Raw genomic sequence first — 23,206 nt, 5'->3', positions numbered from 1 at the left:
AAAAAATACTTGAATTGATTTATAATAAATTCCCTGTCCGGCTGGGCAAGGAAAATATATAGCAGCCTATTGTGGTCTATATGATACCCGTTTGTCACTCCATTTTGCTGAGGACCTTTGTTTTTTAGGTCTCGCCTCTCAATGCGCATGCGCATTGAGCAGAGCGAGACTATAGGCACTTAAACAGACTTCACCCAACTGGCGATTTGGTGCTGTGCCCGTGCGCTTTTAGGTCAATGTGCAAGCGCATTGATCTAAAATGCGCGTGCAAAGCATCAAATTGTCAGCCATCTGTTGCCCAGCTTGGTGCCGCTCCACCCCCTGCGGCATCAAAGGCTCTCACGTGCTTTAGTTTCACGGCCGGCCGGCCGTGCGAAGTGCACTTCAGAGGCCGCTCTCCCTGCTCCGCCCCCTGCTGCGGCCGAGACGCATTTCTCCTCCCCCCTCTCCACAGCAATGCCCTCCGACTTGTTCTATTAGGCCGTTCTCTTGTCACATTCATTCAGACAGTCTCCTCATTTCCTCTTACCCAATAATTTTACTTCCGTGTACCGAACTTCTGCCGGTCTGAATGTTTGTAGATTATTTTGCATTGAGTTTGCAAAAAGGGCAAAAGAAGATAGAACAGCTACTCGTTACGTTGCAAGGGAGGCATGGGCATTCAGTTTGTTTCTAATTCTAACAGTACTTTCGATTTTTCTGATCTCTGTTTTGTACAGTTGATCGTTTCGACTTTTGGTGTCAGACCTTTGTTGTGTTTGGCATGGGATGCCTTTTTCACTAAGTCAGATACAAAAGGGAAGAGCAGCATAGTTCATTTTTGTGTGTAGCATTATATTATGTGTGAGTTCCAAAATCAGCAACAATAATACGTCGTGTTAATCTGTTAGCTTTATTCCATTTATGCAACTGATAGATCCCACCTTGCAGCAGTGACTCCATTCAGCTGGTCGCTTTTGTGAGTGTTTCTGTAAACAAACTTGAGAATGGCAGAGCTATGAAGATTTCTGTTCATACTGTGGTGCTGAAATAAACACTTTTCTAGCCAGCGCGGTATTTAAAGGCGGTAACGTTCGAGACCTCCGCAATTATGTATTCTCCTGACTTAAGTCTAGATGTTCATCGGAGGAGTCCAAGAATCTATTTAGAAGCTGATGCTTTCACTTGTGTATGCTGAGCTATGTGTAAGTCTCCAGTGCTCAGTGTGCAGCAGTCCATCCATGTAGGAGTAGGGCAGGGTCGGTCAGGGACAGAAAATAGGCTTGCCACCGAAATAACGAGCATTTGCAATGCAATATGTCTCGCATTACTGATAGCTTTAGCTATTGGCGTTGCAAATAATAATGACTTTATTACACATACATTATAATTTTTGTTTTATTAAGTCAATTTTAAATTTTGTAATTTTAATTCATTGATTACCTCTGTGATTTACTTACTGTCTGATTTTGGACATTTGTGACTTAGCGCTTGCATTAGGCTGGAATTGTTTTTTTTTACACCAACAACTGTACTAAGCCTGTGTTTTGTATTTTTAGTTGTTTTTACTATTAAATCTGCAAAATAAACGTGCCTGTTAGTGGGCTCGTTATGGATTATTTTATGATTGATCTCAGTTCACTTTCTGCTGTTTGTGGGTCACTCAAGACATCTACAACAGCTTGTGGGGTTTGCTCGCTGCTTGGGCTTTTGTTTTGACAGAGCTTGTGAAAGGGTATAATGGTCTCTCACGTCCTCTGCTCCACCCATCACATATTTATAGATCAGTCGTATTTCCCCTCTCTCCTGTGAACTTGTCCGTCACGCGGCTTTTAAATGACTCTCATTTACTTATTCCCTCTTTGCTATGGAGTATATAAATTTTATTTTAATGTTTCCATCATTTCACCTTTATTAATTGTGTGTCGCTCTATCTGTGGGTGTGTGTGTGTGTATGTATATATATATATATATATCTGTGTATCCATAGAGAATTCCGTGTTTGGTTTGCTATTCTGTCTTGTTTATGCCGCTGATGTTTATGTTTCTTTCCTCCGGTAATGTACTCATGACTGTTGGATATTTACATGTCTTTCTTATAGCTGTCCTGTTCATTTTCTATGATGTGTATACATGAGGCATTTAACTGTCATACCCATATTGACTCTTTGTTCCACGATGTTATACCTCTGGAATATTTAATGTTTCGATTCTGCAGCATTCTTGTACTTTATTTAATGTCTTGGGATGCTGGCCTCTTTAACATCTCCCATTTACTACTACTTTTGTTTGTTTTTGATCATTCTCTCTTATCTCGTTTCCACCTTCAGTGTTTTTTCCCCTCAGATATTTTAATGTCTCTCTCGCAGGTCTCCCCCTTCCCCCTTTCACTGCGTTTATGACCGTAAGATATTAGACTTCCCCGTCCCATATTCCTCTTCTGTGCTGTTTTTAGCTAGAGATCTGTTGGTCTCCTATCTTTTACAATTTTTTTTGTTTACTTTTTTTTTGGAATATATTAACTTCTTGCTCATGTCTCTCCACACTTTATACTATGTTTTTAACCCTTTGACAATTTAATGTAGCACTCCAAATGTTCGTTTTATCCCTTTGCTACTGGTCTCTGTCTGGCATTTTAAATACTCTCTCCCCTCTCACCTATGCAGCACGCATGCTCTGCATAGGAGGACCTTTAGCCGTCGCTCTTTTCTTTTTGGAAGCACATACTCATGCTTGTGGCGGCATCCACCTTGCGGGAGCGAGCAGGGGCGTGCCACACGCACGAGTATGTGCTTCCAAAAAGAGCAGACCGTGCACGCATACACCACTTCCGGGCCAGCAAACATACGTCGATAACATGGTTCTCACTCTCTCCTCCTCTATCCCTCTCCCTGCTCTCCTCTCTCTCTCTCCCTCTCTCACTCTCCTCTCCCTCCTTCCCTATCGTCCTCCCTCTCTCTCTCTCCCCTCACTCTCTCACTCTCCCTCTCTCCGTCTACCTCTCTCACTTTCCCTCACTTCCCTCACTTCCCTCTCCCTCTCTCCTCTCACCCTCTCCCTCTCTCCTCTCTCTCCCCCTCTCTCCCTCTCTTTACCTTCCCCTGCTCTCCTTTTTCTCCATCTCCCCCTCTGCCTGCTCTCCTCTCTCTCTCCCTCCCCTCTCTCTCCCCTCCGTCCTTCGCTCTCGTCCTCCCCCTCTCTTCCTAACCTCCCTCTACCCTCTCTCCCTTTCCCTCACTTCCCTCTCTCCCTTTCCCTCACTTCCCTCTCTCTCTCTCCCTTTCCCTCTCTTCCCTCTCCTCTCTCCCCGTCTCCCTCTCCCCCTCTCTCTCTCCTCTCTCCCCCTCTCTCTCCTCTCTCCCTCTCTTTACCCTCTCCCTGCTCTCCTTTTTCTCCCTCTCCCCATCTCCCATTCAGCACCACCACAGCATCACTCAGCACCACCACAGCATCACTCAGCACCACCACAGCATCACTCAGCACCACCACAGCATCACTCAGCACCACCACAGCACCACTCAGCACCACCACAGCATCACTCAGCACCACCTCAGCACCACCACAGCACCACCTCAGCACCACCACAGCACCACTCAGCGCCACCACAGAACCACCACAGCACCACTCAGCACCACTACAGCACCACTCAGCACCACCACAGCATCACTCAGCACCACCCCAGCATCACTCTGCATCACTCCAGCATCACATCATCACTCGGCGCTACCCCAGCATCACTCAGCACCACCACATTATCACTCAGCGCCACCCCAGCATCACTCAGCGCCACCCCAGCATCACTCAGTGCCACCCCAGCATCACTCAGCACCACCCCAGCATCACTCCGCGCAACCACAGCATCACTCAGCGCAACCACAGCATCACTCAGCGCAACCACAGCATCACTCAGCGCAACCACAGCATCACTCAGCGCAACCACAGCATCACTCAGCGCAACCACCGCATCACTCAGCGCAACCACCGCATCACTCAGCGCAACCACCGCATCACTCAGCGCAACCACCGCATCACTCAGCGCAACCACCGCATCACTCAGCGCAACCACCGCATCACTCAGCGCAACCACCGCATCACTCAGCGCAACAACAGCATCACTCAGCACCACCACAGCATCACTGGTTCAAATATGTTCTTTCAATGTTTCAAGCTGTTTTCAAGCTTTATTACAAATCACAAAAAGATGTTAATATTTCACTTCTGTTCTTGAATTTTCGTCACAATAAACACTGAACATAATCTTCACAAAAGTTAATTACAAAAGTTTAAACTATTGACATTACAAATTAAATAAATTATTTAAGTATTAATTATTTAAATAAATCAAAAACCATTGTTGTTTGTAATATCAATACATCTAAGTCACGTAAATACAAAACATGTTGCATTACAAATGCTATAGGTGTCACATTTGCGAAAGTTATAACTAGGCATTGTAAATGACAAAGCTATTAATTTAGCTATTTTAAAAAAACAAAACATAAATAAAAAAAATGTCATTTATAAGACCAATAGCTCAAACTTTCCTAATGCGAGACCTATTGCATTTCCAATGCTTGTCTTAATAACTGATACCCATGGTCCACAGCTACCAATTGGGCCCCCCTTGTTAACCTTAAAAAAAAAAAATCAGGTAGACATGAGCCATTATCCGTTTCACAGAATGTGTCTGACCCCACCACCCCTGATAGAATGTCCCCCACCACACCTCAAAGGATAATCTTGTCCAACAAGTTTCAGCACTTACCTTTCTAGAGAACAAATTTCCCGGCACAAACACACTCCAAGTCCCAAAGTTCCCTATGGTGCATGTACTTTCGTTTTACTGGTGGCTCATCTGTGGAACTATATCTATAGTTCTGTTAATCTTTGAAACCCATCTCTACTTCGGGGTGTAAAAAACCCTCAAATCATAGTTATCCTTTAAGCTGATCATCAGCTATGTTGTGGCAGCTTCCTGAGTGATGCCAATCTGGGTATGGATGTGTGCTCTAGAATCAAAATAATATAACTTCCCTAATAATTTTTGTAAAGATGGAAGCCGTAGTTGTAATAACTTTAATTTACTGTTAATTAAAACTCACACTATTAAAAACTTCCATCAATAAAATGTAATTAAACCTTGTTTTACATTTGTTATAAAACTAAGAGGAAAAAGGTATTGTACACTCATAAAATCATAAAGTCTCTATTACATTACTTTCTAAGATTGTAAAGTGAATGTGCCTCAGTATACCAAAGCGTAATTGTGACTTGGCAAGTGTCTTAGTGGACTGTTCCTTTATTAGATTGAAATGCTGTTGCTTGCTGTATTTCAGATAAACCAAATGGCTAGCTCTTGAGTCTTCTGGCTGTGGTATCTAAATACTTTGTTAGTCTGCAATTTAGCCAGATCTCTTCAGGATTAAAGCACAGCATCACAGCCTGTCTGCAACTTGTTATGCCCTTTTGTTTCCATAATACTCAAAGTAAGGAGCGCCTTATGTCCATCAGGTTTGGACAGATGCAGATTATATGTATTAGGTCTTCTTTCTCTAATCTGCAAAGACGGCAAAGGTGTTAGTCTGCTCTCCTTTTCCAAGGTGCCAAGTGGGGTAGTATTGGGAGGATGCCGAAGCGTAGATTTAAAAAAAAAATGTTTGTCGTCTGCGTGAGGCCCGTTTTCAGGTATTCCTGCGGTTTAAGAGCTTTGTAATCTTTCAACACTGTCCATGCATGAGGCCCCTTGTCCCGAGTTTCTTTGTCTTCTATGGATGATATCATTTTGGTTAATTTTGTTGCCACCTTTTGAAGCTTTTGTTGTCTGTGGATGACTCCCAGAGGTGTGTTAATCCCAGGTATTCCAGTGATTCTAGTAAGTACTTCCTGGCTGGTGAGTTCTCTCGAGTAGACAGTTTGGTCCAGAGGTGGGCGTTTAAAGATCCTTGCTTAGCACCTCTGATTTTGCGCCAGCTTTTTATGTAGGCACCTCTTCTCTCTACCGTTTGTCTCTGGAGAACAAATTTGAGGCGGATTTGAGCAGGGGAGACGTAGTTCGGCAGATAGGAGATTGCCCTATATGCTCTGCTGATTGTTTTGTTTAGAGCCGTTTCGTCTTTCCCTTGCATACGTTCACTGCTGTATGTGAGCATTGGCTTTAAACGTGCTCTGATGACCTGTAGGAGAGGATCCAGTGACCGGTCGGGGAGAGATTTCTTCAGGGGCTTCATTGAGATGTAGAATGTTTTGCCCTTCCGACGGATGGCCTCTAGTTGGGGCTTAAACGAACCTCTGCTTTCAAAAAGAGCGCCTAGGTATTTGTAGGTGGCTACGTGGTCTAGCCTCTGTCCGTCCAGGAACCATGCTAGTTTCGTTGTTTTATTGTAATTCACTGACATAACTTTTGATTTGCTTAAGTTCATCGTTAATGCATTGTTTATTGAGAATGTGTTGGTGGTGTCCAGGAGATGTAGTCCAATAGGGGACCGACTAATTAAGACCAGGTCATCTGCATAGAGGAGATTTGATGGCGAGATGTCTCCCAGCCGCAGGGCATGCGATTTGGTTTTCTCCAATTCTCCAGGAAGATCTGCAAGGAATAGGTTAAACAGCATGGGGGCTAGAACGCATCCTGGTTTTAGACCTTTGGTGGTATTAATTTGCCTTAAACGGTGCCTTCCAGATCCCAGTTTGATCTTAACCCAAGTGTTGGTATGTAGTACTATGAGCTGTTTCTGAAGCGGCCCGGGAATCCCCCATTTTTCCAGCTTCTACCCGAGTTGGCTGCGGTCTATGTGGTCAAACGCAGCGCTGTAATCTATGAAGCATAGAAATACCGAGCTCTTGGCTGTCTTTACCGCGTCCATCAGTAGAGTTAGCGCCATGATGTTAGTTATTGTGCCCTGACCTCTGCTGAATCCGGTTTGGTTTGCTGGGATGATGTGTTTTAAAGTTGCCCAGGATGTTAATTCCTCCAAAAAGAGTCCCGCGTAGTACTTTGCCTCTGTGTCTATTAGGGCAATGAGTCAATAGTTACTTGGGTTGCTCCTTTCACCCTGTTCGTAGATCGGACTTATTATTGATCCTCTCCAGGATGATGGACATATCACTGTTTCCCTAATTTCCTGGAATACTGGCGCCAGTGTATGCTCCAGAAGTCAGCGTCTCGCTTGTACATTATTGGCGGGATTCCATTGGGGCCCGGAGCACCTTCTTGTTTCCCCTTTTGATATTTGTGGCTTGATCCTAACCACTGTTGCTGCGTTTTTTCCCCTTCCTGTTTGAGGTTAGTTTGGAGCTTGTTGTTACTTCCTCCTCCAGATTTGTAATCTTGCGCTGGGGCTCGGTCTTGATGGGGTCGTCATATACTTCACGTTTATGTTTCCTGTTTCATTAGTGCTTGGATGCATCTTGATTGTCCGAGTTTATCCTCTGGGTGGGTCCCCCTCTGGGTTTTTATCATTGAAGTGGTTTGATAAATAGTGTGCCCAGTCGGATTCAGATATATGTGAGTTAATTCCTTTGTGGCCTGGCCGTTGGAGGCTATGGATTGTTTTCCAGAATCTAGCGCTGTTTTTCTGTTTCGAGTCGTACACAATTTTCGGCCAGAGATAGTCTTTAATTTGCCTTTTCCTTTCCCAGATCATCTTCTTTTGATGAGCCTTTAGAGTTCGCAACTCTTTTTGCAGGACTTCATCGTTCGATTGTTTGCGGAGCTGCCTTAGGATCTGGTTTATTTTCCGTTTAGGTGTTTTATCTCTGGTGTAATTACCTTACCGAATATGTAACATTATGTGTTTGCTTTGCGGGTTTTATGCTCTGTGGCAGATGTTGTTCCAAGTTCCATTGCAAATTCTTCCCAAGCCTCCAATGGATTCTTTGTTAAACTTGTTATCTGGTGGAAGATTGTTTTTGAGTTGAGTTATAACTCTTTGCTTTGTTGGTCTTGCACCTTATCCTTCTAAAGTTGGAGGTATACTCTGTTCCAATGCTTTTCCTTGCTTCCATGTCGTTCCGACTAGTGGCACCTAGTATCACTTTAAGTGGCAGGTGGTCACTATGGCCGTTTTCTCCAAACTTGAATGAGCTTATTATTTCAAACAATGGTAGTGTTGCAAGGGTGAAATCGAGGTGAGAGGAAAAATGTTAGTGCTGGCGGTGTGTCCTCTTTGAATCGACCATTTAGTACTCTCAGGTTTAACTGCTCCTGATCTTTCAGTAGTTGGTCTGAGCATCTTGTTTGCTTGTTTGGAGAGGCTGGGGATTGATTTGGTATTCCCGACGCAATGTTCAGTTCCTGTACTATTTCTTCTTCTGATTTCTTTCCAAAAAGGTGAAGATTGAAGCCGCCTGCCAGAAGTAAGTTATCCATTTCCTTTTCTTCCATGAATCTTATCAATTCGCTACAAGTTCTCTTGCCCCTTTTAGTCTGTGCTTGGGATGTATATATGTGTTTATTATGTACAGTGGTTGAGCCACCTGTTTGTTTTCAATTGTTATTACTATTGCTTGTATGGATCTAGGGGGAGTGATTTTTACTTTGATTTCTTCCATTGTTCCTATTGTTAGTTTGAGGCGAGTGACGCCAAGCCTTCTGAGCTGCGACCATAGGGAGAACCTCCTAATTGCTGGGTGGATTTGAGTTGTATATCCTTGCAGGGGTATCTCTTTCTCTTCCCAGGTTTCTTGGAGTAAGATCAGATCGAACGATTTTAAGTAGTTAGACGTTTTTATGTCTTCCAGTTTGTCACTTTGTATCTTCTGTGATTATTGTCTGCTGGATATTTGCCCAGTTTGAATCCGGTTGCTGAGTTGTGTAATGTTTTAGGTGTGATAGATTACTGTCGGGTCCTGGGGAATAACTACGTGCTCCTTTTAAAATCGATTTAACTATTTGTAGACTTTCTTTTTTTAGGGCTCGCCTGCTGTGCGCATGGCATAGCTGGCGAAGCTCTATAGGGGCTTAAACAGACTTTACCCAACTTGGCGATTTGGTGCTGTGCCCGTGGCTTTTAGGTCAATGCGCTTGCGCATTGACCTAAAATGCGCGTGCACATCACCAAATCGCCGTCTGTTCCCTCAGCCGCACTCCTCCCACACCTTTTGAAGTGAAGCTTAGCTTCACTTCAAAGGCCCCTGCTGCTTAACACCCTCTCCCCGCTCCGCCCCGTCCCCTGCCCGCCATGTCGCATTTCTCCTCCCCCCTCCCCACAGCAATGCCCTCCGTCTGGTTTTATTTTGTGATTATGAGTCACGATGACAGGCGCCCTGCCCGGCGGTGCGAGGTGTGATGCATCTGCCTATCACCACCCGAGCATCTTATCTGAATACATTCAATTGTGTTCTTGAGCTGTGAGTGGTAAGTAAAGCGCCTCGAGGGAGGCTCTGGTCGCTAGTCCTGCTTGAAGGGGGATGGGCGAACAGCTCGTGCTCTTTATGTTGCCCAGCAAGAGCCTGAAATGCTTCCCGTGTGCTTTGAGGAAGGTTTGGTGATTTGCTGCATTTATATAGCGCCTTCTACCAGATGGTCTGAACGTATGTAATCCTCGGTTGGAGAGTGGTGTGCCTCCCAGGTGATATCATTTTCTTAATTCTACATGGAGATGCATGTAAAAAAGGCGACGACCAGCCACGTTTACCCACGTCAATTACATACTATTGTCTGTCGATAGATCGACCCGTTGTCTGTCGTTGCAGTGAAATAAATTTGGTTCCATAAAACATAATTTTTGCAACAGCGGAACTTAAAACGCACTACCTTCACACATTTATGACTACAGTGTCAAAGTCCATTTTTTTACAACGGTACAGCAGAATTGACATGGGAAAAATAGTTTTCTGTCTCAGATTGCACATTGCAAGGACTGTTACACAGGGAAACGTGTCTCTAAAAGTCACATGGCCTCTGTAATGTGATTGTGCCGTTATGCACATTTAACACATTGCACCCTGGTCTTGGTTTAATCGTCTTTAAAAAAAATAAAACATATATTAATGAAAAATTCAATGGGATGAACCATACATGCAGGTAGAGCAGACAAGAACGTGCTATTTATCACCATTCGCAGCAACATGTTGACCTATATGATGGGAGGTATAGCGCTTCTAGGCACACATCCACCATGACATCCACCGCCACATCCACCACCACATCCACCGCATCCACCACCACATCCACCATCACCACCACATCCACCATCACCTCCACATCCACCGCCACATCCACCATCACCTCCACATCCACCACCACCACTGCATCCACCACCACCACCCACACCCACCACCACTGCATCCACCACCACATCCACTACCACCACCACTGCATCCACCACCACCACCGCATCCACCATCACCACATCCACTGCATCCACCACCACCACATCCACCACCACCACCACATCCACCACCACCACCACATCCACCACCACCACCATGACATTCACCGCCACATCCACCACCACATCCACCACCGCCACATCCACCACCACATCCACCACCACTACCACATCCACCACCACCACATCCACCACCGCCACCACATCCACCACCGCATCCACCACCACCGCATCCACCACCACCGCATCCACCACCACCACATCCACCACCACATTCACTGCATCCACCGCCACCACCACATCCACCACCACCACCCACACCACCACTACATCCACCACCACATCCACTACCACCACCACCGCATCCACCACCACCGCATCCACCACCACCACATCCACCACCACCACATCCACCACCACCACATCCACCACCACCACATCCACCACCACATCCACCACCACCACCACATCCACCACCACCTCCACCATGACATCCACCGCCACATCCACCACCACATCCACCACTGCCACATCCACCACCACATCCACCACCACTACCACCACCACCACATTCACCACCACCACCACATCCACCACCACATCCACCACCACCGCATCCACCACCACCGCATCCACCACCACATTCACTGCATCCACCACCACATCCACCACCACCTCTTCCACCACCACCACATCCACCACCACCACATCCACCACCACCACCACCACATCCACCACCACATCCACCACCACCACCACCACATCCACCACCACCACATCCACCACCACCACCACATCCACCACCACCACCACATCCACCACCACCACCACATCCACCACCACCACCACATCCACCACCACCACATCCACCACCACCACCACATCCACCACCACATCCACTACCACCACATCCACCACCACTTCCACCACCACATCCACCACCACATTCACCGCATCCACCACCACCACCACATCCACCACCACCTCATCCACCACCACCTCATCCACCACCACCACCACATCCACCACCACCTCATCCACCACCACCACATCCACCACCACCACCACATCCCCCACCACCACCACATCCCCCACCACATCCACCACATCCACCACATCCACCACCACATCCACCACCACATCCACCACCACATCCACCACCACATCCACCACCTCATCCACCACCTCATCCACCACCTCATCCACCACCGCATCCACCACCGCATCCACCACCACCACATCCACCACACCCACCACCATCACTTCCACCACCACATCCACCACCACATCCACCACCACTTTCACCACATCCACCACCCCACATCCACCACATCACCACCACATCCACCACCACCACCACCACATCCACCACCACCACCACCACATCCACCCCCTCATCCACCACCATCACCACCACATCCACCATCAACACCACTACCACATCCACCACCACATCCACCACCACCACCACCATATCCCCCAGATCCACCACTACCACATCTATATGTGTGTGTGTGTGTGTGTGTGTGTGTGTGTGTGTGTGTGTGGCTCTGTGTGTGTAGGTGCACCCACCACCACCACATCCACCACACCCACCACCACTACATCCACCACCACATCCACCACAACCACCACCCCATCCACCACCACCACCGCATCCACCATCACCACATCCACCATCACCACATCCACCACCACCACATCCACCACCACATCCACCATCACCACATCCACCATCACATCCACCACCACCACATCCACCATCACATCCACCATCACCTGTACATCCACCATGACATCCACCGCCACATCCACCACCACCGCATCCACCACCACCGCATCCACCACCACCACACCCATCCACCACCACTACATCCACCACAACCACCACCCCATCCACCACGACCACCGCATCCACCGCCACCACCGCATCCACCATCACCACATCCACCGCATCCACCACCACCGCATCCACCACCACATCCACCATCACCACCACATCCACCATCACCTCCACATCCACCATGACATCCACCGCCACATCCACCACCACCACATCCACCACCACCGCATCCACCACCACCGCATCCACCACCACCGCCTCCACCACCACCACCGCATCCACCACCACCACCACACCCACCACCACTACATCCACCACCACATCCACTACAACCACCACTACCACCACCATTGCATCCACCATCACCACATCCACCATCACCACATCCACCGCATCCACCACCACTGCATCCACCACCACCGCATCCACCACCACCACATCCACCACCACCACATCCACCACCACCACATCCACCACCACCACATCCACCACCGCCACATCCACCACCACATCCACCATCACTACCACCACATCCACCACCACCACATCCACCATCACCTCCACATCCACCATGATATCCACCACAACCACCCCATCCACCACCACCACCGCATCCACCACCACATCCACCGCATCCACCACCACATCCACCATCACATCCACCACCACCACCTCATCCACCACCTCATCCACCACCTCATCCACCACCTCATCCACCACCGCATCCACCACCGCATCCACCACCGCATCCACCACACTGACCACCACACTGACCACCATCACTTCCACCACCACTTTCACCACATCCACCACCACCACCACATCCACCACATCCACCACCTCCACATCCACCACCACATCCACCACCACATCCACCCCATCATCCACCACCATCACCACCACATCCACCATCAACACCACTACCACATCCACCACCACATCCACCACCACCATATCCCCCACATCCACCACCACCACCACCACATCCACCACCACCATATACCCCAGATCCACCACTACCACATCTATGTGTGTGTGTGTGTGTGTGTGTGGCTCTGTGTGTGTGTAGGTGCACCCACCACCACCACATCCACCCCACCCACCACCACTACATCCACCACCACCACCACCACCACCCCATCCACCACCACCACCACCGCCCCATCCACCACCACCGCCCCATCCACCACCACCACAACCGCATCCACCACCACCACCGCATCCTCCACCACCACCGCATCCACCATCACCACATCCACCATCACCACATCCACCACCATCACCACCACATCCACCACCACCACCACCACATCCACCATCACTACCACCACATCCACCATCACATCCACCACCACCACTAACCACAACAGAGCCAAATTTCTCCGAGTGCGAAGCCCTCCTTTTTGCTATATCCCTCTCTAGTAAAACAACTTTTAAAGGCATATTAATCTACCGCCCCCCAGGTTACAGATCGAAATTTCTTTCACTTCTAGATAAAATCATTGAGATGTCAATTGGATCCCCACACTTTACCATCTTGGGTGATCTCAATTTTTATCTAGAAACTCTTGATGACCCTGACACTGCAACTATACTTGGTGACCTAGAGGCAGTTGGCCTTCTACAAATCGTTAAATTACCCACCCATTCAGCAGGACATACTTTAGACGGTCTATTCACTAACAATAGTGAGATCTCTATCACTAAGGTTATTCCTTTAATCTGGACAGATCACTCTGCAATATGCTTCTCCGTTCCCATTAATTCCGGTTCCCCCTCCCAGACAAATTCTAGGTCTACAAACTTCAGAGACTGGAAGAACATTAACCTCGACCAGCTCACCCAGATAATACAGGACAGCCCGTTGCTAAATAAACAGGACCCCACAGCAGCTTCGGCCACTTACCTGGAAAACCTGAATGAAGCTTGTAACAAGCTAGCACCCATAAAAACCTCTCACCTGTACAGAAAACTTCCATCATCCCCTTGGTTCTCTGAATCACTCAGATTACAGCGTCAATACTGCAGAAACCTAGAAAGGCAGAGGCGTTGCCACTACAATAAGGCAGACAAGAGCACATACAAAAACACCCTTTCTAACTACAAAAAACTCATAATATCAGAAAAAACCGCCTATTATACCAACCAAATCAATAAGGCCAAAAACTCATCAGGGAAACTATTCCAGGTGGTAACATATCTGTCCAATCCTCTGCCACCCCGTTCAGAAGGATCCCAGGCCCTTTCAGATGCACTGGCCAAATTTTTCGAAGACACGGTCAGAGCCATTTTTACCACTTTCTCGCCTGACCCTTCTTCAACCGCTATCGGACAATCCGCTGCCGATAACGCCCCAAAATTTGCAGCCTTCGAAAACACCACGGAAGAAATCATCCAGCCCTTGATCGCCCGAACCAGATCTGGTTCACCTTTAGACCCGTGCCCTCCAGGCGTTCTCAATCTCATCCCAGAGGCTATTGCACCGTCGCTAACCACCATCTGCAACGCAATGTTTACATCCGGCACTTACCCTTCGGTATGGAAGGAAGCCATCATCAAACCTTTACTAAAAAAGCCCAGTCTAGACCCTTCCTTGCCGGCCAGTTACAGGCCCATTGCATGCCTCCCATTCCCGGCCAAGATTTTTGAAAAAATAATGAACCAGCAGTTGTCAACCTATATTCACAACAACACCCTTCTGGACGACACCCAGTTCGGATTCCGTCAGGGACACGGCACGGAGACTGCGCTCATAAAAGCTGCGGACGAGATACGATCCACAATGGATAATGGAGAAGCCGCAATCCTAATACTTTTAGATCTGTCCGCGGCCTTCGACACGGTCGATCATGCCACCCTGATCGACTGTGTCGCGGCCATAGGAATAAAAGACAAAGCTAAGGAGCTTATCGCTTCATTTCTGTCCAAGCGCCCACAAACGGTGAAACTAGGCCAATACACCTCCCAGACCTTCTCCTTGCCATGCGGTGTACCACAGGGATCCTCGCTAAGCCCGACACTGTTTAATATATACGTGTCCGACTTAGCGAGGGTCATCAAATCCCACGGAATCTCCCTCACACATACGCAGACGACACACAACTGGTGTTGTCCGTATACGACGACGGCACAGCTGTTGCCGCGAATTTCCAAACCGGAATGAAGGCAATAAGCTCCTGGATGTCATCAAACTGTCTTAAGCTCAAGTCTGATAAAACAGAAGTGATGACATTCGGGAGACTGCAACCAACCTGGTCTCCACAATGGTGGCCCCAACAGATGGGACAACCTCCAGAACCAGTAACTAAGGTACGAAACCTAGGGGTTATCTTTGATAACAAAATGTCCTTCCAGCAGCATGCAAATTCGGTGGTTTCATCCTCCTTCCACATTCTGAAAAGGATCAAAAAACTCATCCCTTATTTACCATCTTCTGCAGGCAAAACTTTAGTCAGTACACTAGTTTTCTTCAAAACTGACTATTGCAATGCCTTGCTTCTAAACGCACAACAAAAGGTCCTTAACAAATTACAGACAGTACAGAACGCAGCAGCCAGGACCTTGCTATCCATTCAAAAATTTGCTTCTGTCTCCCCCTACATCCGACAGCTTCATTGGCTGCCGGTGAGGAGCCGCATCAAATTTAAAGCCCTATGCATAGCTTACAAAGCTATCCACAACCACGGCCCACTATTCCTAAGACAAGCCTTCCGCCCGCTTGAACACCCAAGGACACTACGTTCATCCTCGGCTCACCTGCTAAGAGTCCCCCGCACAAGAAGGGCCAACTGGGGAGACAAACGTTTTACTGTTGCCACGGCCAAACTGTGGAACACACTCCCTCTCCACCTCAAATGTGCACCAACCCTGCTTAACTTCAGAAAGAAACTGAAAACCTGGTTGTTCCCAGCCTAACTCTTCCCATTCCGCCAGAGAGTTCTGCAACAATAGCGCCGAGACACCTTCGGGTATTTGCGCGCTCTAAAAATCGATAAAATAAATAAATAAATAAATCACATCCACCATCACCTCCACATCCACCATCACCTCCACATCCACCACCACATCCACCACCACCGCATCCACCACCACCGCACCCACCACCACTACATCCACCACAACCACCACTCCATCCACCACGACCACCGCATCCACCGCCACCACCGCGTCCACCGCATCTACCACCACCGCATCCAGCACCACATCCACCACCACATCCACCATCACCACCACATCCACCACCACATCCACCATCACCTCCACATCCACCATGACATCCACCACCACATCCACCACCACCGCATCCACCACCACCACCACACCCACCACCACTACATCCACCACCACATCCACTACCACCACATCCACCACCGCATCCACCATCACCACATCCACCGCATCCACCACATCCACCGCATCCACGCCCACCACATCCACCGCATCCACCACCACAACCACCACCGCATCCACCACCACCACATCCACCGCATCCACCTCATCCACCGCATCCACCACCACCGCATCCACCACCACATCCACCATCACCACCACCATCACCACCACAGCCACCATCACATCCACCACCACATCCACCATGACATCCACCGCCACATCCACCGCCACATCCACCACCACATCCACCACATCCACCACCACCACATCCACCACCACCACCACACCCACCACTTCATCCACCACCACATCCACTACAACCACCACCCCATCCACCACTACCACCACCACCGCATCCACCACCGCATCCACCACCACCACCGCATCCACCAGCACCACCGCATCCACCATCATCACATCCACCGCATCCACCACCACCACATCCACCACCACATCCACCATCACCACCACATCCACCATCACCACCACATCCACCATCACCACCACATCCACCACCACCACCTCCACATCCACCATCACCTCCACATCCACCATCATCTCCACATCCACCATCATCTCCACATCCACCATCACCTCCACATCCACCATCACCTCCACATCCACCATCACCTCCACATCCACCATCACCTCCACATCCACCATCACCTCCACATCAACCATCACCTCCACATCAACCATCACCTCCACATCAACCATCACCTCCACATCAACCATCACCTCCACATCAACCATCACCTCCACATCAACCATCACCTCCACATCAACCATCACCTCCACATCCACCATCACCTCCACCTCCACATCCACCATCACCTCCACATCCTCCACATCCACCATCACCTCCACATCCACCATCACCTCCACATCCACCATCACCTCCACATCCACCATCACCTCCACATCCACCATCACCTCCACATCCACCATCACCTCCACATCCACCATCACCTCCACATCCACCATCACCTCCACATCCACCATCACCTCCACATCCACCATCACCTCCACATCAACCATCACCTCCACATCAACCATCACCTCCACATCAACCATCACCTCCACATCCACCATCACCTCCACCTCCACATCCACCACCACTACATCCACCACCACATCCACTACAACCACCACCCCATCCACCACTACCACCACGGCATCCACCATCACCACATCCACCGCATCCACCACCACCACATCCACCGCATTCACCACCACATCCACCACCACATCCACCATGACCTCCACATCCACCACCACCACATCTGCCACCGCCACATCCACCACCACCACCATATCCACCACTTCCACCACCACCGCACCCACCACCACCACCACCGCCACATCCATCACCACCACATCCATCACCACCACATCCATCACCACCACATCCATCACCACCACATCCATCACCACCACATCCATCACCACCACATCCACCACCAAATCCACCATCACCTCCACATCCACCATGACATCCACCACCCCATCCACCACCACCACCGCATCCACCACCACCACCGCATCCACCACCACCGCATCCACCACCACCGCATCCACCACCACCGCATCCACCACCACCGCATCCACCACCACCGCATCCACCATATCCACCATCACCACCACATCCACCATCGCATCCACCATCACCTCCACATCCACCATGACATCCACCGCCACATCCACCACCACCACATCCACCGCATCCACCACATCCACCATCACCACCACATCCACCATCACATCCACCACCACATCCACCATCACATCCATATCCACCATCACATCCACCACCACATCCACCATCACATCCATATCCACCATGACATCCACCGCCACATCCACCACATCCACCACCACCGCATCCACCACCACTGCATCCACCACCATCGCATCCACCACCACTACATCCACCACCACATCCACTACAACCACCACCCCATCCACCACTACCACCACGGCATCCACCATCACCACATCCACCGCATCCACCACCACCACATCCACCGCATCCACCACCACCACATCCACCGCATCCACCACCACATCCACCACCACATCCACCATGACCTCCACATCCACCACCGCCACATCCACCACCACCACCACCATATTCACCACTTCCACCACCACCGCACCCACCACCACCGCACCCGCCACCACCACCACCACATCAACCACCACCACATCAACCACCACCACATCCACCACCACATCCACCACCACCACATCCACCACCACATCCACCACCACATCCACCACCGCATCCACCACCACATCCACCACCTCATCCACCACCACCACATCCACCACACCCACCACCATCACTTCCACCACCACATCCACCACCACTTTCACCACATCCACAACCACCACATCCACCACATCCACCACCTCTACCACCACCACATCCACCACCACATCCACCACCACATCCACCACCATCACCACCACATCCACCATCACCACCACCACCACATCCACCACCACCATATCCCCCAGGTCCACCACTACCACATCTATATGTGTGTGTGTGTGTGTGTGTGTGTGTGTGTGTGTGTGTGTGTGTGTGTGTGTGTGGTTCTGTGTGTGTGTAGGTGCAAATGCAATGTTCTTGGATTTTCGTCACAATAAAATACACTGAACATAATCTTCACAAAAGTTATTTACAAACGTTTAAGCTATTGCCATTATAAATTACAATAACTTTTATTTAAGTATTAATTATTTACAAAATTAAAAGCCATTGTTATTTGTAATATCAAGACATCTAAGTCACGTAAATACAACCCACATTGCATTACAAATGCTATAGTTGTCACATTTGCAAAAGTTAACACTATTGACATTGTAACTGACAAAGCTCTTAATTTTGCTACTTTCAAAACCAACACATAAATAAAAAAAGTGTCATTTACAATACCAATAGCTCAAACTTTCCTAATGCGAGACCTATTGCATTTCCAATGCTTGTTATTTCTTCTAGGAGCGGGGTGGTGTAGGCTGGTCTTTTTCCAGCTTTCTAGCTTTATTCCTCATTGAGAGAATCTGAGCGTTTCCCCCAGGATTTGATCTGCTGTCGTTTGTTTTCCAAATTGACTGTCATTTCGTGTCCATGTTGATCTGGGGAAGAGTGAAATTCAATTGTGAGCAGGTCTGTTGTGTAAAGATGGAAGCGCTTTAGTGGGAGATACTACACATGCATCGCTACCTCTTTTGAAATATGTATATTCAACTTCTCAAGCTCCGAAACACTTCCTGCTATTCTGCAAAGGATTCAAGACCCACCTCTGTACCTCCAAGTACAGAGAATGATCTGAATTGCATGCACCCTCAGATTAGCCATTCATATAAGCTATCCTCTATTGTAAAGTGATTTAAAATACATGTGAAGAGGTGGAGCATTATGTGAAACTAAAAAAAGTTGTTTGAATCTTACCTCTTTAATCTTTTGAGAGTAATATAAAATAGAGCGCTCTTTGATTCCATCAAGCTGAAGGTTTGACCCCTTTCCTTTATTTCCACTCTGGTGCATTCTAACCCTTTGTCATATCTGTAATATGTATATACATTTTCTTTTCAGAACAACCATGTACCCATCTTCGGAAGGGCCTGGAACAAGGAAATCTTAAGAAGTCATTACCAGAGGCACCATTGAACACTTGCCAGGACTGCCAAACGGACAATAAAGCAAAGGAGAAGAACATGGAGGAGGAAACGGTGGAAGTTCCCTCTATCTGGCTTTGTCTAAAATGTGGCCACCGGGTATGCAATGTTTAATTTTTTTTAATGATTTATTATACATATAGAACATAGATTACTGGATTAGAAACATGACAATTTTGTCTGAAATGGCAAGTAAAGGCTTGCTCTAACTTAATGTTAAAATGCCTATACAGACCGGTATTTGTCTTATTAAAAAGCTATTCTAAGTTCATTCATGGCACATACACTTGACTTTCTAATTGAAGATGTCTAAAACGAAGAAGATGTCTAAAACGAAATGCATTATTTAGCTTTTGTTTGCTACACATTTCTTGTAAAGATTGAGGACTAATAAAAGTTTAGTTTTTATTTGCTTATTCGTGCGGAATCACACCCAAAACCTTTAGAAATAGCTCATACATGTGCAAATTAACATTACGAACTGCGTCCCCTAACTTCTTACTCCAAATTTCGGTTCTTTTTTCGTATAAATCAGACATCAAGATAAGGAATGTGTCAAAATTTGTGCCATAAGAAGTAAATAATAGGTAGGATAATTTACTTGGTTTTCTTGATGCGAATGTAATCTAATTTTGAAGATGTCTTTTTTTCTCAAGGTCCCTCTACAGCTCTTGTAGTTTGTAAAAGTAGAATATTCAGTTTTTACAGTAGTGTCTTTCTGCTCAAACATGTCTATGGCACATGCTTGTTTGCAAATCTCTTGAATCTTTCCAATGAGATTTTCCTTCCTCATCCCAAGAGCTATCATAGGTTTGAGTTGCAGGATAGAAACAGAAGTATATTAGATATAAGCTCAGTAACATTATCACATTGGAGATACTGGTTTATGTGTTGCAGGGATTCTGCTCATGCACAGAACTATGCGCAGGAAACCAGGACCTCGGTGTATTGTGGTGTACCAAACAACCCACCTCCGTGCCCAGAATCCCGATCCAACTATCATTAGTGTCTCATTCGTTTTTTACTTGCTAAATCGAAGCTACCAATGATTAGACAACCTAGAACATGTGACTTAGGAAACTTCTCAGGAATAGTGGGAATCAAGAACACGCTTTAGTTCTAGCTCTCATACCAGTCCACAACGTGAGTAATCAGAGACAGGGTATAGTTTAAAATGTTTATTTTAACTAACGTGCTCTAAGATGCCGTACTTTCGCCAATACTAACAAACAGATGCATAAGAATAATACGATGAGCATTGTTACAATTCCATAAAACACAAAAGGGGAGTTCATATTATAAATGACAGTGGAAATTGGATTATAGTGCCGTTACCACCCTCCCCGTGCTCGGAGCTAGTTTTAATTAATAATATAAGAAGACCTCTAGGCTTTGATGGGGGACCCCATACCTCCAAGATCAGATGGAATGAATCACATCCCACAACAAGAACAGCTCCTTGGTGTTGGAAAGGTTGTCTCCAAGTGCCTCCTCATGCATGCAATGCAATATAAAAAGCACCAGAGTTTGAGTTTGAGCAGCTGCGTTTTCTGTTATGTCTAATGTGCGTGGGACTGATCAACATGAATTAACAGCATACATTGTTATTCGACCTTGGACGCGCTGTGCAGACTGAGGGCACAGAGCACGCCTAGATTTGTGAATAACAGACAGTTCTCATGTGAAAGAGCACAAGCAGGTTATTTACGAGAGCCATATAGTGTCGTGTGCAAAAGCGGCAAAAGCAGCAAAATGGCGTTTAAGCATATAACTAACTTATGCTGACATAGTAATGTCTGCAGTTCATCCCGTATCCTCACTACATGTGTTCAGTTGAGTATAAACAATGAAGAAACTTCTTTTTCAAATATAGTGAGATTGGAGTAACATCTACAACATAAAACGTGGGTATGGAGCTCATTCTCTGTATTGGTCTATTTTACACGTGTTTCTAGAATCCATCTTGATTAGATAAGAGATCAGCGTTACTAGTTGAGGGACTTTATGTGACTTGCAGTTGAGAAATAGGGGTGTGTATTCGTCAGAAAAATGTTTATTCAAACTATGTACCAATGTGTAGGAAGCTGGCTTTTTATTTAGTGTGCCAAAATGAGGTACACTATGTAGAAAGTCCAGACGACCCTTATTGGCTTACAGGGCTTAAATTAATAATCCCACATGCTCTCTTTTGTGGTAGTCTGAGCGAGCAGTTTAGGCTTACAGGGGTGTGATATCTACTTGTCCATGGGGCAGGTTGCTTCATAAATCTACTTGTCCTGTAACAAAATCCACTTGCCCCTTTGGTGCTATGTAGTGCAGTGACAAATTATGGCAGCAATCTCATTATATAAGAGTTCTGATATAGCCTCTGATTAATCCATGGCTCATACCATAGTAGTGTTTGAATACTTGCAATCCCCTTATGTTGTCACGTTTTCACCGATCTACGTACTAAGGCTGAAGGTAGTGCTAAGCAATAGTTCCAGGGTTAGAATGCCCCTTTGAATCTGTGCAAACCTACTAACTTGCATGTTGGAAGGGTTTTCAACAACTCTTCTCTATCTAATCTTTTCCCATACGGAGAAATGTTGGAAATTTAATCCTGACAATTGCAGACTTAAACCTTCTTCCAGAGTTGGGAAAAAGGTGGTTGGAGGGAAAGTGAACTTGCAAACACTCAGATTTGCCAATGAGCAAATCTACACATGCACATTTGCTCATGCTAAAATGCAGTTCACAAATATTTTCTAGGAGTACTATTTCTTATCCCACTTCTGTAAATTCATGGTAATTCACAAAGCTGTATAGCTGCACTTAAAGCAAGGACATATACCAAGGGAGCACTTTTGAGACTTTATTTAATAATTGGGCCCCTAATTTGGTCTGGCGTTGACCATGACCTTTTGCGTTTAATAAAATCCTTTCTGTGTCTCTCTCTCTCTCTTTCTCTCTCTCTCTCTCTCTCTCTCTCTCTCTC

At 47.4% G+C, this 23,206-nt stretch overlaps 1 protein-coding gene across 3 annotated transcripts in view; it reads left to right on the top strand.

Annotated features, from left to right (window-relative positions):
• Positions 1–23,206, top strand: part of USP16 (ubiquitin specific peptidase 16) — a 351,578-nt gene that overhangs the window by 65,001 nt on the left and 263,371 nt on the right. For all 3 annotated transcript variants that reach the window (XM_086934020.1, XM_086934021.1, XM_086934019.1), the window contains exon 3: positions 20,147–20,328. In XM_086934020.1, the coding sequence (XP_086790146.1) occupies positions 20,147–20,328 (182 nt within the window). The remainder of the gene's footprint in view (positions 1–20,146; positions 20,329–23,206) is intronic.

Source organism: Lissotriton vulgaris, chromosome 8 (assembly GCF_964263255.1).
Source record: "Lissotriton vulgaris chromosome 8, aLisVul1.2, whole genome shotgun sequence".
NCBI classification, from domain to species: Eukaryota; Metazoa; Chordata; class Amphibia; order Caudata; family Salamandridae; genus Lissotriton; species Lissotriton vulgaris.
The sequence above is the reverse complement of the archived record's forward strand: the minus strand, read 5'-3'. Positions and strand labels throughout refer to the sequence as shown.